The following is a 17,999-nucleotide window of genomic DNA, read 5'->3' as shown; positions in this document are numbered from 1 at the left end:
GCTGCTGTTCTGCTGCTGCAAGTCCTGATAAAGTGGCTCCTTTATCTTAAAGACTTTGGCTTCCGTGTCAGCAGGAGGGGAGGGGGGGAGAAAGAAAAAAATGTCAGAGAGATTACAGGTCTCTCCAGCAGCAGAGGGGTTAAATAACACTCTCCTCCCAGGTGTTATTGTGCCAGGGAGCAGCAGCCGTCCTGCATGGCAAACGCACCAGGGGAGATATGACATCAGTGGGTTACGACTGGGAGTGAATGGTCAGGGGGAGGCTGCTGTTGCCTCTATGGGTCCCTGAGTGCTGGTGGGAGTGGAAGAAAAAAAAGGGGAGCGACTCTGTCCAACTAGAGTAATTGAGCTCCCTACACACTGGATGGAAGCTTTTCTTTCCTCCCTAGAATGTCAATCCCTGCACAAGAGGAGAAGTTCAAATAAGGCTGCTGAGCTGTTCCTGGACATTATGGATGGGAGACGTAAGACCTGAGGGGGGCAATGCTGCCAGAAGAGGGTCCTGTTCTGCTCCACCAGCTCTTCCCCTGCCCCTGACCTGGAAATGTGCAGGGATTACAGCTACTCACTGCCAGTCTGAGAATCGGGAATACTGACATTGAATTTGGTCTTTTGGGTTAAAGTGTCATCAATAAATACAGACCCGAAGAGATGGAGCCGCGGAACTGCTGAGCTGCGCCTGGCACAGAGTCCAGGAGGAGACGGGGTAAGAGTGACCATGTTTAAGTTTCAGTTAAGTTGGTTACCAATGCCGTCAATCAGTTCTTCCTCTATTCAATTTATTATGCATGCCATTAACTCTTATTCCTTGGCCAGGAATCATTGCTTTATCTGTACAGCCTAGGGCTGCTCTCCTGCCCGTGGCAGTGCTATAACAATATGATCCCCACGTTGCATGCACCCCATTCCAAGCACCTTCCCAGCCATGCTAACGTCACTTTTGTTGAACCCAGGGTTTGGGCAACCTGTGTCCAGGGGTATCAAGATACAGACTGGAGTTGGTGCAGACTGAGCTAAAGTGAAGATTCCGCGGTAGTTAATCCTAGGGACAAAGGAGAATCAAACAGGAGCTGCAGACATCGAGTTAATGGTGCATAATGTTGGGTTAAGCACCCTTCACTCTACACTACATGGGCTCCTTTTAATTTCTACGTGATCATTCTATAGCTGATGCCCTCCCACAAACCTACTTGTGCACCTACTGCACCTCGAGAATACATTGCACATACATGTGCAGGAACCAGTGCTGGCTGTGAAGGTAATCCAGAGTAGGTGAATCTTAGATGCAGATAGAAAGGATCCAAGAGAAGATCACAAGTAGGTGAAGTCCTGGATGCAAATAGAGTGTATCCAAGAGAAGATCATGAGTAGGTAAAGTCCTAGATGCAGATATAAAGGATCTAAGAGAAGATCCAGTGTAGGTGAAGTCCTAGATGCAGATAAGAGAGGATTGAAGAGAAGATCCAGAGTAGGTAAAGTCCTAGATGCATATAGAGTGGTTTGAAGAGAAGACCCAGAGTAGATAAAGTGGCTCAGTTATACGGAGTGATACACAAGACTGACTTTCTGCAACAGTGACTTTCCCTTTGTCTGGCCCCAATGAGTCGCTATAAAGTCGCTGACACGACTGCAGATTGTATAAGAGGGAGCATCTGGTTTCTTTATCAAACAATCCTATCCAGCGGCACTAGCCTTGCACCCTTTATTCCCTGCCCACTCACATTTCCCAGCGCTGCTGTACACTGCAACCTCTACAGCGCTCACTGAAACAGCCTGATATATGGGTTTCATCCACTGAGAATGGGACTTTTAGAACTATCCCCATGTGCCTAACAGCCTGAATATCTAGGCAGTGCCATTGTCAGCGTCGGGGTTCTACAGAGTTAAAAAGCAGAGTGGCGTGTGGCCTTTATAGGGTTAACAGAAAGGCATTGTTGGGGGGGGGCATCTGATTTGAAGGAAAAGTGGTAGCTGACCATGAATGGAGCACAGATGTCCATGTGGCCCCCCAGCTGTTGACAGGAGATAAACTAGGGAGAGAAAGCATGTAAAGTCATCAGGGATCTCCCTTATCTGGCTCTGCTGTTGGAGGGTAAGGGGTGGCTTTGTTATGCTAGCTACATGGGGCCTTGCTGAACTACTACTCCCAGCATGCCATAAGAGCTTTCATTGGCTTGTGCAGTTCTTTCAATTCCAAGTTCCCTTTGGGAGCCATGTTACTGAACCATTACTTACTGTGCATTAAAATACAAGATCCCAGTGCTCCCTGCTGATTGGTGGCGTGTGTATCCCCCCCCACTACCACCGGTGTGCTGGTAATGTGTGGTTTGGGACAGCCCAGGATAAACATGTGTATAAACAGGCTTTGTATATAAAGGGTCTCCAGCCAGCCCGTCCAATAAAAATAATCCCAATGGAATGGAATCCCCATTAGAACAATAGGCCATTGTGTGACTACACACAGCAGTTCTATCAGATGGGATTGTGGGTTACTCAGCTATAAATTACATGAAATCCAACAGCTGCATTGCTGCCCATGAACTGTCCCCGCACAAGCACTATATAAATAACAATATATCCATAGACAAGCAGTACTGCCGGATACCTGATGTTGAACAGCAGGGAACTCGGTGTGACCATGTAGCTCCATTCATTTATTCGGCTGCTGAAAATGCTGTGCCAGGGCAATCCTAGTGTAATAACAATTGCCCACCTAAACATTCTGTAATATTGCCAAATTGTGCCATAAACCGTGCCAATCTTTCCATACCAAGGGACCCAGAAAGGTTAAAGTCAACCGATTTCATGGCTACTGCCACATTATAAGATGGGTAACAGCAGTTTACCCACTGCACTCCAAAGATACCAATGTTTGAAGAACCTCTACTGAAAAAGCAGACTCCTCCAAGATACTTTCTCCAAACATAACAGATGGTGCACAACTTTGTCGCTCCATCTCAGGTTTCCCATGGGAATGACAGCTTGCACCCTGCTGGACATACCCGACTTGCTACTGGCAATACACAATCATGACCAGTGGGTTTTATTACATAGCTTTATGAAGAAGGTCCTTCCACTAAGGAGCACCATATTTGTTAGCTACAGTGGCCTTTAACCAATTAGAGGAGAAGAAAGGATTTGGAGTCTCCAAAAAAACAGAAGGGGGAATGTTCCAGGTGCATACTGTGAATCCCACCACCATCTCTGTAGGGGATGCAGGTCTCAGTAGAGAACAATATGTTAGGAACCAGGGGACCCTGGTGGACCATGCACCAGAAAGGAAAATATTTGCTCTCCGAGAAGAGATTCCATATCTAAGCAATTTCCAGGGAAAATGACTCCACCATATGTTGAGAAGACAAAGCTCTTTGGATGTCCCACCTTCTCCTAATTTAGTGCCAGAGATGCTCACACAGTGGCCTCCAGAAATACCCCCTACACACTTGCGCCTTTCCCACCCCATGTGCAGTAATTCCTCAGCAACTCAACTGCTGCAGGGGGGAGGCTGTGGTTATTTAAAGGAAGCCAGAGCTGGTATTTTTGGAAAGAGGATGTTTTAAATTGTGTATATAAATGCCCCCCCCCCATATTGATCCATTATCTGGCACTACTCAATTGTGCCTTAAGGGCACAAACAGACTAATTTGCTGACTTGGCCTGTAACGACTACTCTCACAATGTTCATGATAGACTTTGTTTTAATGAGGTGATCAACCCAACCCAATGATTGGCTTGCTCTCAGAGATACAAAAGCGACTGTAACTGAGCAACAAGCATCCCAATGACATACTGCGGCACATACACACAAACACACGGCGTCATACATGTAATCTGCCATGCGGCATTCCTTATATAACATTAACTGCTCCGTCAATTGCAATTAACTGCAATGGCATCGGGACAAGCTCTTAGTCATGCTCTTTGGTTCGGACAGCACATTAAAGCCAGCAGAATTCTGGGAATGTTTACAGCAGTGGATGGACAGTTTCCAGTGTTATCCTTTGGGGACACTTGTATGATGCACAGAGGAATAGAGTACAATGCCTGGATAATTAGGGAATCCACCACAGACCATAAAGCAACCCTTGGCATGGCTGGCAATGCCATCATGTTCTCATCCAAAAACCTGTATGGTTTCAACAGATCCACAGATCTGTTAAAGAAATATTATATATATTACTTGCCCTTTACTTTTCAAGCCAATGCTTCCCAAACAGTTTGGATCCTCTGTATTTGGCCTTGGCGCCCCCAAGCGTTACCCCAGGTCGTTCCGCCACAAGCCAAGGGCCGTGCCTTCTCTACCCAAATTAAAAAGAATGAGTTAAGTAGGCGCTAATTGCTTGAAATAGTCCAGTTAGGAAGCCCTTCTTTGCTGGGTTTGATTGTAAAGATTTCACGGCAGCAGACAGGATCCAGAAATAATAGAAGGAAGTTTATTTCGAGGGTGCAATGAATGAAACCTTTGTGCTGGGGCTGCTGCACAAGCTTCTCAGCAGAATGGCACGGCAGTGACACCAGTGAATAAAATAGAGATCACTATGATGGCACATCTCCAAGCACTGGCCCCTTCCTTCCCCACGGATTAGGCTTTATAGCTGCCATACGTCCACTCTCCCTTGCACTGCCATCCATTGTAACCCACCAGCACCCTTAGGCTACACCCCCATCCCAGAACACTCCATATCTAACTATATACATTTAATAATTACCTCCCCTTATAAAACATGGCAGAATGTAAGCCACTTGTTCATGACTTGGCCGGCGCAATCTCAATCCCATAAACACGTGCCCCTCGTGGAAAGAAAAGCAAATCATTACAGACGTCTGATGAGCCACTTGGTTAATGGGTTAATTGGAAAATGTGGCTCTTATTAAATGTCCTGTTAAAATTGCAACTGCCTGAGAGCACGGCCAAGGGGGATAGCAAGAGTGACGGACCTTTCACTGGCCCCTCAATTTATGTACAGAACTGTAACTGCTGAGAAACAAATTTAACAAGTCATATGAGTGATAAATTGCAATGGTCAAAATTCCTTTCCCACTGTATTCAATTAAATGTATCAAAGCCGAGGATCATCTTAAACAGCAGTCCTGTCCTGCTTTATGGCAGCTGAGATTCAAGCTATCTGTATAAGAGAACATTGAGAAGAGAACACTCTGTCCCAGTGGCTGCACAGAGCCTTTCTAATCCCCGTTGGAAGCAGCAGTCCTGCCCTGCTTTATGGCAGCTGAGATTCTATCTGTATAACAGAGCATTCTGTCCCAGTGGCTGCACAGATCCTATCTAATCCCCATTGGAAGCAGCAGTCCTGGCCTGCTTTATGGCAGCTGAGATTATAGCTACCTGTATAACAGGCATAACTCCCAACATTTTGGAAATAAAAAGAGGGTCATAGAAAGGCGAAATTTTTGACCACGCCAATTTTTGTGGCCACACCCCTAATTACCATGTTTATTTTACAAAATTTGTCATGTTATGAAAGTTTGAACATATTTCTGTGTTTTTTTTCAGTTATTACAGTTTTGCTAATGAAGGTGAATTGCCCTTTAAGCTGTGAGTCACCTGTTATCTTATATTGTTACAATTACTTTGTACAATTTGTTACAATTTCCTTATCTTGAAATTGTTACAAAAGTATCTTATATGCAGCTGTGGCTGTTCTGGGCTCTCTGCCAAAAGCCAATTAAGTTAGAAACTTTGTTTCTTTTTCTGGCTGTTCGGTGCAGAGAAAAACTGGATTTTCCAGTACAAAAAGAGGGACTGTGGGTTGAGCTGTCAAAAGAGGGACTGTCCCTCTAAAAACAGGACAGTTGGGAGGAATGTAACAGGAGTAAAGATCCTGTGCGCGTGCACACCGATATAGTTTTCCCATTGCATGATTCTACTTGACCTGAAAACTTTTGTATTTCATTCACAGAAATTCACAGAGAGGATTATCCAACATTTTCACTTCACCCCCCCCACTAAAAGACAATGGTACCCCCAAGGATCTGTATTTTATTTCTCTTCGTGGCATTAAGGGGCTCACATGGGGGCAACGCCCAGGAATTCCAGAGCAGTGAAGGGACGACGGAGCAGGAGTTTATTTACATGAACAGAGAGAGACGAGCGGTGCCGGAGTCACATGACAAGTGCACCTACACATTTATTGTGCCCCAGCAGAAGGTGACGGGGGCCATTTGTGTGAACTCCAAGGAGCAGGAGCCGGTGTATGAAACGCGGCTGCAAAAGCAGGAGATAGAGCTGCTGAATAGTGAGCTCCTGAAGCAGAAGCGGCAGATCGAGGCCCTGCAGCAGATGGTGGAGGTGGACGGCGGAATCGTCAACGAGGTGAAACTGTTGCGGAAGGAGAGTAGGAACATGAACTCGCGGGTGACCCAGTTGTACATGCAGCTGCTGCATGAGATCATTCGCAAGAGGGACAATGCCTTGGAAGTGTCTCAGCTGGAGAACAAGGTCCTGAACCAGACGGCCGAGATGCTGCAGCTCACCAACAAGTACAAGGACCTGGAGCACAAGTACCAGCACTTGGCCTCGTTAGCCAGCAACCAGTCCATCGTCATTGCCCAGCTGGAGGAACACTGCAAAAAGGTGCCCCCGGTGCAAACTAAGGCCCTCCCACAGCCCCCCCAGCAGCCCATCAAGGTTTTTAACCCTCCCAACTACAACCGCATCATCAACCAAATATCAACCAATGAGATTCAAGGAGATCAGAATTTAAAGGTCTTGCCACCTCCTTTGCCCACCATGCCTCTATTCACCAGCAACTCAAATTCCACAGACAAGCCATCTGGTAAGTTCCCTTCTATGGGTTTTCTGTGCCAGGAGTGGGTGCCGGTTTTTTTTTTATCATTTATTAACCTGCCCACAACTCCCAGCCATCTCTTCTACATTGATTTTATCAAATATACCCTCATATTGTACGATCTAAGGGAATCAATATGTCACCTCCCCAATAAATACAAAAATACAGAGAAGGAATGTTCTGGGCATACAATAAGCTATACCCTCATACTGTACTGTCTAAGGGAATCAATATGGCACCTTCCTCCTCCCATATGTATCAATACAAATATACAGAGAAGGAATCTTCTGGGCACACAATAAGCTATACCCTCTTACTGTATTGTCTAAGGGAATCAATATGGCACCTCCTCCCATATGTATAAATGCAAATATATAGAGAAGGAATGTTCTGGGCACACAATAAGCTATACCCTCATACTATACTGTCTAATGGAATAAATATGGCACCTCCTCCAATATGTATAAATACAAATATACAAAGAAGGAATGTTCTGGGCACACAACAAGCTATACTTTAATACTATGCTGTCTAAGAGAATCAATATGGCCCCTCCTCCCATATGTATAAATACAAATACACAGAGAAGGAATGTTCTGGGCACACAATCTTTATACTGTAAGGACAGAGAATATAAATGACTTTCCATGTGAGCTTCATCAGTATTATTAGGAAAGTATCAGTTGGCAAATACTCCCCCCCCCCATTTCCTATGGATGGGGGTGCAGGTGACAGTGTCTTACCCTCAGTTTGTGAAATGTGAAACCAGATTTTTTTAACAGTGGTATCATTGTGACATATGGAAAAGTAGCAGAAGATTTCCCCATGAATATGGACGTGATATTGAGGAGTTGCAGCTGCCCCATGGCCACACAGTAACAATTAGGGAGAGCAGAAGGGAGCTCTGCGATACAGACATGGGTGCCTCAGGTGCAGCAAATATGGGGCCATTAAGGGGAAACTTTAGCTAAATGATCCTCCCAGGGGGTGCACTCTGTTTAGCCTTGTGGCCCCATGGACGGCAATAGAGCAAAGCCCTGTGTGTGCCCAGCCCGATTGGCTCTCACACCACAACAAATCCATATGCAGGCCAACACAGAAGCAGAGAGATGCAGCGCTGCTTATTCTCAGGGAAACATTCGCTACTGTATTCCTTTTTGGGCCGTGATCCCCTGGGACAAAGATTTGGAGAAGTCACTGTTGCCAAAAAGCAGCTCCAAGGGGCAGAGCCAGCACCACGTTATGTACTATGTGCACTCATTGCTCTGCACGTTGGCCTCCAAATGGAGCGGAGCCAGAACTGAAGGAAAATGTTGTCTCTCTTCCTCTGGAATCATCTTGTACATCATTTCCCTGTCGCTAAGAACTATAAGCACACTGCCCCATGGGCACCAAGTGGGGCAATCGTTATACCAGAGCCCAATCTGCCATTCAGATCCCTTTAGACAGTACCGTATGTGGGTACATATAAGTGGGTGCAGTACATTTGCATATGTTGAAGGGAGATGATGCCCTTACACTGGGGGCAGGGTGAGAATATTTACATGGATAGCTGCACCCTTTGTCCACATACCAGGCTGCTGTTAATATGTGTCTGTACTAGGAGATGTGGAGCACCGCAATGTGGCTGGCACAGTCAGGACAAAATTTCCTGGGCCCCCTGGGCTGTGCCCACCGCAAGCCCCACCTACAGGTCCGCCCTCCCCACCCCACAGGTTCGCCCCCCACCACACAGTAAAAAAAACAAAAAAAATATTGGTGGCTAGGGTTCCCACATGTTAATAAAAAAATATTGGTGGTCAGGGCCCCCCATAAAAAAAAAAAAAACACATTTGTGGCCAGTGCCCCCCCCCATTAAAAAATATTGGTGGCTAGGACCCCACATGAGAAAAAGAAATTGGTGGCCCCCCCCACCAAATTGGTGGCCAGAGCCCCTTAACCATCCGTGCCTTCCTGAAGTCAGCAGCTCTCAGAAAGATGGGGGGGCCTGGCTAATCAAGCAAGTGTGGCGTGGCCGGGCCCCCTTACCCTCGGGCCCCCTACAACTCCCCCCCCCGTCTCCCCCTGATGGCAGCCCTGGGCACAGACGGAGCAGTCAGGTCCCACTGTGCAACGCTGCTATTGTACTCCATGGAATTCTGGGTGTGCCCACAGCCTGGGGCCTATAAGTCCCATTAAATAGAAATCCTGTGTGTGTTTCTGGATCAGCAATATGAGCAACTGTCATTCAGCTGGCATTTATTTTTATTCCAACTCAGGAAGAGAAGATTCCACAACTCAGTTATGTTATTAAAGGACAAGTAAAATCAAAAGCTGCTGATGGGATGCTGGGAAGTGTAGTTCAATCAGAGCTGGAGCTCTGATGTCTCATAGGGTAATTTTGCCCACCACCACGGGCAGTTCCAGTGACCACACACAGACTAGCACAGATAAAAAGAACAGACTGGCACAGATAAAATGAACAGACTGGCACAGATAAAGGGCACAGACAAGGGCTGGGGTGGATTATTGTAAGAATGTTTCAGGCGCTAATTAGGGCCCGGATGTCTGATCCTCATATTCAACATTCCACTCCAATCACTAAACCACAATATGGCACTGACCTTTCCATCCGCAGTAACACAATGTCACAAACTTAACCACTGCTGCACCAAACTGGGCCAGAACATTCCTAACAACACTTGTTCTATGTAGGAGTGTACTGGTGAAGTTGGGTTATGGCATGCAGGTGGAAACAAATGCAGTTGAGTTATGGTATGCAGGTGGGTATGGCTGCAGTCGGGTTATGGCATGTAGGTGGGTACAAATGCTGTTGGGTTATGGTATGCAGTTGGGTACGGGTTCAGTCGGGTTATGGTATGCAAGTGGGTACGAGTGCAGTCGGATTATGGCATGTAGGTTGGTAAGGGTACATTTGGGTTATGGCATGCAGATGGGTACAAATACAGTTGGGTTATGGCATTCAGGTGGGTATGGGTGCAATTGGGTTATGGCATGTAGGTGGGTACGGTGCAGTTGTATTATGGCATGAAGGTGGGTACGAGTGCAGTTGGGTTATGGCATGTAGGTGGGTAAGGGTGCAGTTGGTTTATGGCATGTTGGTGGGTATGAATGCATTAGTTCTTAAACTAGGCCCCAGCTCACAGGATCATGTTACATTTAATATAATGAGACATTATTGGTGATATCAGACTTGTCTGCACAGAGAATCAGCATTGCACCTTTATTTGTTCTGAGCGGTTCTGGCGGCCACCCTAGGTTTCCATCACAACTCTCTGCTGCCAGTTATGGGGGTGGGGGCAGCTCCACATCCACTAGGAACGTTCCAAATTTCACTCTCAGGAATGTTACATTTAAACAGCACAGAAGCAAACACTCAAGTCCCAAATTCTTCCTCCCTTCAAAGCAGCAAGTAGTTCCCTCTCGGATAAGGTGAAGCAATGTGCCAGACAGAAATTTCTAACCAATTCCGAGTGGGAAAAACAGAAGACTTGTTCCACGATGATGTCATTGTTATGTCCTGTGCATGACATCACTCATCATAAAACATAATGTACCTGGGGGTTCCTCCAAGCTTTGTGTCCCCTTATCTCTAAAAGCAAAGTCCTTTCTCCAGTATGAGAACATGTTCTTTATGTAATGGGATGAACATTCTCTGTCTCCTGTTTCTCTAAGGACCATGGAAAGACTGTCTGCAGGCAATGGAAGATGGACATGACACCAGCAGTATATACTTAGTAAAGCCTGAAAATACCAACAGACTCATGCAGGTGTGGTGTGACCAGCGGCATGACCCTGGTGGCTGGACCGTCATTCAGAGACGTTTAGATGGATCAGTCAACTTCTTCAGGAACTGGGAGACTTACAAGGTAAGTACATTGTCTCATTCCAAACATGCCAACTCTAACATGAATCTGGCACATTTTGCCTGATCCCACCAGCTAAAGATAAAAAAAAAAACACATACTGGCAAGGATAATATAGCCCCTACTGTAAATGATAAGGGTAAGGGCACACCTGGAGATTTCTTTCATTCTTTCTCCGAATCTCCAGGTGTGCCCTTACCCTAAGAAGTCACTGAGGGGTTCTGTGACCATATAAAACAGGCATGGCCAATTGCGGCCCTTTTTCAAATTTACACTGGCCCTCAGCCTCCATCATGAAATTAATAATAATGAAGCCCCCCAGCACAGTGCGATCAGGAATCCCATTGCAGTAATATTAAGGCACATAAAATGATCTGCCACTTGGTCTATACTGCTGCCTGTGTGCTGAAGGTGTTAGTAATAGTCACGTACTGGCACGTAGAGATGCACTTTTTTCGCATACTTCTTTAGGGCTGAAGGTGTCAATAGATGTACCGACGTGCCAGTACAGTAAACTAAAGAAGTATGGCGTCACTACATTGCTAACACCTTCAGCACACAGGCAGCAGAGTAGACCAAGTGGCAGATTATTTCATTGATGTGCCCAAATATTACTGCTACGATTACTCGATTCCTGTAATTTAATGTTAATGGTTCAAAGAATGTCAGGCTGAACGGTCGGCCCCCACACATTTTCACCTCATCAAATCTGGCCCTCGTTGCAAAAAGTTTGGGCACCCATGATATAAAGGCACAACGCTGCAGGTTGAGTTATACAAGTCAGGGAAAACTGTATTACCAATGACGTTGCTGGTGAATATTGGTTGTGGTCACAGAGCAATGACAGATAGTGGCTGATCATTAGTGATGGTGTAACTGTAGCAGTTGTGTTATGACTGTACAGTTGTAGTACCAGAGGATTCAATGATTGACAAAGATTATTGTGCTCCTGCAGAATAAAAACATTATTGCAGAGACTAACTGTGGTCTTGGCTGTTCCCTGTTCAAACTGTTCTGGAAGTTCAGCCATCGGCTACACAACGTGAAAGGGCAAATATTTTCTTGTGGTGTAGATGGATTTCCTTCCTTAGAGATCAAGTCATTGCTGTTGGGCACATAAAGCTGATGATATCACACTTTTGAATGCAGAGTAGAATGAGAGGATTCTGAACCCCTTTCTTTGGGCAAACGATACATTCAACGTCTGTGACTTATCCCTTTCCGAAGGAGAAAAAATAGACCAATAGGCCCAATAGGACATATGGAAGAACCAGCAGTGTTGTATACAGGGCTTTACTGATGTATTTGGCCCGTATTCAGAGATTAGCTCATAGGCCCATCACATACTGTACCCTTTAGACAACCACTTGTGTGCCCAAATGCCACCAATATTGTCTGAACGAGAAGCTCAGAACATAAGTGGGAGTCAGGTTCTGCTCTTGTTCCTTGCTTGGTCATCCAAAGCTAGTTGCAAGTCTCCGACCTTTCTGGCTGGACAGATTGACTGTGCTTTGGGATTCTTGATCAGTCTAGTCCCCACAGACCACAGATTCAATGATGACTAGGCAGTAACGATTAAGGAACTGCTGGTCTTTGGTAAGAGGAGGTGCCTGCACCAAATTCTGGCCTTGTACCTACAGCTTGGTTAGTCAATAGAACTGAATTTTCCTTCTGTATACATACAGGTGCTTGTGGGTATCCAGGGCAGTTTAGCTTCACTCCAACTGGGAGTCACTGTGCACATGACGCAGTGTAAATGTATTAATGGCAGAGGTGAACACGAATAAAGACATATGAATAATGGCCCTTATGACTCTTCCCGTGGTTTTTTTTTTATTTCGTGTTACATGAAGCTATTGAACAGGGGCTCCAGATAGTTCTAGTACAGATTTAGAAGAAACACACAAATGCCAAGCGTTATTGAGTAGCCTTGATTCACACTGGTGCTCCGTCGCTGGCAACAACAGAATTAACTTCAATTTGTAAGAGGAGTGAATCAAGAAAAAAGCAGAATACCTGCTATTTAGTGTTTATTGTGCATCCACACCACATGTTTCGGGCAGCAAGGGCCCTTTAAGAAGGGCCCTTGCTGCCGAAATATCTTGTGTGGATGCACAATAAACACTAAATAGCAGGTATTCTGCTTTTCACTTTTTCTTGATTCACTCATGTTACAAATTGAAGTTCTAGTACAGAGACAGGGGCTTGTGCTGCCTTAAAGGCCCGGTGCAGTAAGCCATCATTTGATTGGGAACGAGCTGTTGGACACGTGTTCCAGGCCACGTTCAAGGAAGTGAAGCCTTAAGGGCTCTTCTTGCTAATCTCTCAAACAGGAGCCTGGCTTTATTCAAGCATTAAACAGTTTCCCAGATTCTTCTTTTTTTTCCAGCGATCTTGTTAGGAAAGCTCAGGGCTATATCTATAGCACACGGTCAGGGATCTACAGTACACCTTATAAAAATGTCTCTCTCGGAATGTGAAGCTCAGTGGCCTGACAGTTCCCATTGTATCCTGCAGGTCTATACTTTAACCCACCTAGTTAAGGCTTTCTCCATCAAGAAATTAATTTGATTTAAAGGGATACTGTCATGGGAAAAAATGTTTTTTTCAAAATGAATCAGTTAATAGTGCTGCTCCAGCAGAATTCTGCACTGAAATCCATTTCTCAAAAGATCAAACAGATTTTTTTATATTCAATTTTGAAATCTGACATGGGGCTAGACATTTTGTCAATTTCCCAGCTGCCCCTGGTCATGTGACTTGTGCCTGCACTTTAGTAGAGAAATGCTTTCTGGCAGGCTGCTCTTTTTCCTTCTCAATGTAACTGAATGTGTCTCAGTGGGACATGGGTTTTTACTATTGAGTGCTGTTCTTAGATCTACCAGGGAGCTGTTATCTTGTGTTAGGGAGCTGTTATCTGGTTACCTTCCCATTGTTCTTTTGTTTGGCTGCTGGGGGAGAAAAGGGAGGGGGTGATATCACTCCAACTTGCAGTACAGCAGTAAAGAGTGATTGAAGTTTATCAGAGCACAAGTCACATGACTTGGGGCAGCTGGGAAATTGACAATATGTCTAGCCCCATGTCAGATTTCAAAATTGAATATAAAAAAATCTGTTTGCTCTTTTGAGAAATGGATTTCAGTGCAGAATTCTGCTGGAGCAGCACTATTAACTGATTTATTTTGAAAAAATGTTTTTTTCCCATGACAGTATCCCTTTAAGGTTCGCTTTAAACCCATCAAGCCTAGATGAGTTCCTTGGAAGGAGGAACAAGCTTGATTCACTAAATGTTTGTTCTCTCCATTCTACTCAGCAAGGATTCGGCAACATTGATGGTGAATATTGGCTGGGCCTTGAAAATATTTACTGGTTAACAAACCAAGACAATTACAAGCTGCTGATCACCATGGAGGACTGGTCCGGCCGCAAAGTGTTTGCTGAATATGCCAGTTTCCGCCTGGAGCCGGAAAGCGAATACTACAAGCTTCGGTTGGGTCGCTACAATGGCAATGCCGGGGACTCTTTCACCTGGCACAACGGCAAACAGTTCACTACACTGGACAGGGACCATGACGTGTATTCAGGTACATACCCAGAAAAAGTCTGATGAGAAAGATGTAGGAATCTTGTGAAGCTATGACCTTCATTTAAACATCTATTGGGTACATCCTGACAGATAAAGTTGTTCAAATATGTCAACTCTGACCAACAATTGACTAGATGTCAAAACAAGAATACTGCAGGGCAACTGAGGCTGGACAATTGAATGCTACAAAGCCACAAGTAACGTCCCAAAAGTAGATTTGGTCAGGATTTGGGAAATGTTACATATACATTAGTGAGCATACATTCATACTTGAACAGCTTTACGTGTCCCATAAAGCATGTGTTAACAGACAAAACTGCCTTGTAAAACAAAAAAAAATAATGTGATGATAGATTCCCTTTAAAGATCATTTCAGAGAGATGATCTAACATACGAGCATCAAGCCAAAGTGAAGTCAGTGTTTCCATCAGACCCATTGGGAGACAATGTTTCACGTTTTCTCTCAAACCTTGGCAGGGAAGCGCTCCACTTGGGGGGAATCTGGATAACACATTCCCTGACTAGTTTCCAGAAGTCTAATATTTTTGTGCACTAGTAGCACTTTAAGCAATACAGGAGATGGTTATTAGAAAGTTGACGTGTTGGTTTTGGCGTCCTGCTACCAGAAGGTGCTATTCTTTTGTATTGTTGTTCATTTAAGTCATATCAATACCAAGATATGGATATGAGTTTCACCTTAAATCCTCTGTCTCTTGCAGGTAACTGTGCCCACTACCAGAAGGGTGGCTGGTGGTACAATGCATGTGCTCACTCTAACCTCAATGGAGTCTGGTACAGAGGAGGACACTACCGCAGCCGGTACCAAGATGGAGTTTACTGGGCTGAATTTAGAGGCGGGTCGTACTCATTAAAGAAAGTCGTTATGATGATCAGGCCCAATCCCAACACTTTCCACTAGTCACAAAACCATCTAAACAGAGTTCCTTTTTAGGTTGTGGCATCAGAAAAGTAACAGAAAGACTTTTCCTCTGTGACAGTCTACAGAGACTTTTACTGTCCACAAATACCTGTACTGTAACATGCTGTATATTTTATTTTCAATCCGTTTCTGACCAATCCTCATTCACAAAACATTCCTGCAAAAGAACATACCAACCCAAACCAGAAACAGATCACCCTCTTAGGTTACAAAATGATCACTTTCCACCCAATTCACTGACATTTACTCCACCCACACCCCGACTATGAATAATCTTTCATTGGCATGGCATGTATTTAGGGCATAGCATATGTTTATCCAAAGCACCATGTACTGTAACTGTATTATCTCAACGACGCAGGAGAGGACATCCAATGAAGTCTTGTAGCAGTAAACTAGGTGTTCGTACTAATTCTTATAAGTTACTTATAACATGTTGTATTGAAGGGGACTTTACACTACAAGTTCCTCCTTCCGATTTCATGTTCAACAATCTTAAATTTACTTCCCCAGTGGCACCCCTTCCATGGTAAGGTTCTGTTAGAAATATCGCACTTAGACATGCTCCACCATCCGCCACACTTTCAGCTATCTTTTACTCTCAATGTACTGTATCTGTATGCTACTCTACTTAAACGTGACTTCTTCTATCCATGTATTTGATCAGGGAAGGACACCTTATGCTTTAAGGCAAACAAATCTACCTGTACAGTATTAAGAGATATGTGTGTATATATATATATTTTTACAGACAAATGAAATGCATAACATACTTCATGTACCTATAAATATTATCTCTGCTTTTAACCATTTCTTATTTCATGACAAGGTTTGTGTCCACCTGCAAAGGACTCTATCTCTGGGGTAATAAAAGGCTATCCACCTTTGCAGGCAAATGATGGGTGCCAAATAATATTTCAAATGTTAGTGAGTGAAATATGAATAGTAATAGAAGACACAGTCCTCTTTACAAAAAGAAAAAAAGCAGAATCAAACGAGAGCCATTTTGTGAAAGGTCAACAACCGTAATGAGCAAGTGGTCACCCTTGTCTAGGGCCTCCATTAATCTTATGGAGAAATATTGCAGAGTGAACAATTTGGACATGGCTCTCCTATTCCACCCCTCCAAAAATATCAGATTATCAAGGAGCAAAAACCCAAGGAGCCCAGTAAAGTCAAATGTTCATCCTTTTTCTTAAGTCAAGGTGTATATTGTATCTTTGAAAATTTCCAGTTCAAAAAAGCAGGGAAATATAGCTTTATCATGCAATTCTGAAACATTAAAAGGTACTAATTGTTATTTTCCCATCATGCTGGAGGTGGCTGGTTCAGAAAGAGCTGGAATAACATAGTTTTGAGAGACAATAAGCAATAAGTTGGGATGAAGTAAAGTGCTGAGTGTAAAACATTCAAACTGGAAATAAAAGTAATCATAATTTTTCACTAGTACCTATTTTCTTATTCAGTAAAGGCCATTATTTGGAGGGGTAATCCATTTTGAAGGATGACTTATGTGCATTACATCCCTAAACAGGAAGCTGGTAGAGATCTACAAAGCCCTACCCTCGCCCGTTGAAGGAACCGTGCTGTTGTACCTGCCAGTAATACTCTCTCTGAATATGGGGGGGGGGCAAATACATGATGCATGACCTCTAAAAACTCAATGCGAAAAACAAAAAAGTTACATTTAGGCCATGTCCTTGATTAACCCAATATCTCCATGAAAATTGGTTGTATCATAATTAAATATAAAGTTAGAAGGGGACAGTTATGCACATAAACCACAATGTAGGTCACAAGCCTAAAAAGGTATATTTGACTAACTGACCCCACAAACTATTCCCTGCTCACATCTTGTGGGAACAACTGGGTGAAAAGCAGAGGGCACCTTGAGCCACCTAAAACTGTCTCTGTGTATTATTTTGGCATCCACTAGCCAAAATTGAGGGCAATACAGAAGGACAGGCTAGACTTCCTCAAAGTGTAAGAATAAACACAGGAACAGTAGTAACATTTCACATCTTGGATTAAACATTTTATTAGATGGCTCTTGATTTCTTTTATGGATGTGTAAAGAGCCTGCTGAAGGCATTAAAACTAATCCATACCCAAGCGTGGCAAAGGCTCTTCCCTGAAAGACTGGACCAGCATCACAAGGTCCACCTCCCAGTTAGGAGTTAGCAAACATCTGCTAAACAGATTTTGTTATTACATGTCAAATGTCATCACTCTCTCCATAAAATATATCTAGCCTGAAGAAGCTGTTGCAGAACTACAGTTCCCAGAATCCCCTGCCAGGCAACAGTTTAATCAGTCTGCAAAGAAGTATTATATCATCTCCAAAGCATGGCCTTAATTTATGTCTGGTTCGTACCAAGAGACTTCAAAATAAGACTCATGAAAAATTATTTAGCAACAAAGGACAACTTGCAGGAATTTATGTTCTCTACTTTTCACAGTAATGTCCTATATTAAAGGGGATATAAACCAAAACATGAAATTTTGCCCCATGTAAGAAAATACAATTCTAAGCAACTTCCCAATATACAATCGTTGCCTATTTTCATTGGGTTTATAGTTATGCGTGAATGTAAATGCTACTGAGAGCAGTGTCTGCGTATCCATACCAGCTCCGAATTTTTAAACATTGTTGCAAAAGTCAGGAAGACAGGGCTGTTTCTCAGCTGCTTCTGTTACATTGTTTCAAAAGTCAGACAATAAAAATAGGACAGACATGCACTGCTGTCAATAGCAATGACAGTTACAAAGTAACAATGAATCCAACGAGAATGTAGAATGAA

General features: G+C 44.0%; 2 protein-coding genes across 6 annotated transcripts in view; one reads left to right on the top strand and one right to left on the bottom strand.

Moving 5' to 3' along the window:
* LOC108699894 (ras-specific guanine nucleotide-releasing factor RalGPS1) overlaps positions 1-17,999 on the bottom strand; it is a 146,940-nt gene that overhangs the window by 56,714 nt on the left and 72,227 nt on the right. The window lies entirely within an intron of this gene.
* On the top strand, positions 418-16,005 carry angptl2.S (angiopoietin like 2 S homeolog). The gene is given in 5 exon segments (NM_001127796.1): positions 418-706; positions 5,919-6,794; positions 10,482-10,675; positions 13,986-14,256; positions 14,978-16,005. Coding segments are annotated over 4 exon segments (1,368 nt in total). The 5' UTR covers positions 418-706; positions 5,919-6,091; the 3' UTR covers positions 15,178-16,005.

This window comes from Xenopus laevis, chromosome 8S (assembly GCF_017654675.1).
Source record: "Xenopus laevis strain J_2021 chromosome 8S, Xenopus_laevis_v10.1, whole genome shotgun sequence".
NCBI lineage: Eukaryota > Metazoa > Chordata > Amphibia > Anura > Pipidae > Xenopus > Xenopus laevis.
This window is presented reverse-complemented; position numbering and strand designations above follow the sequence as displayed.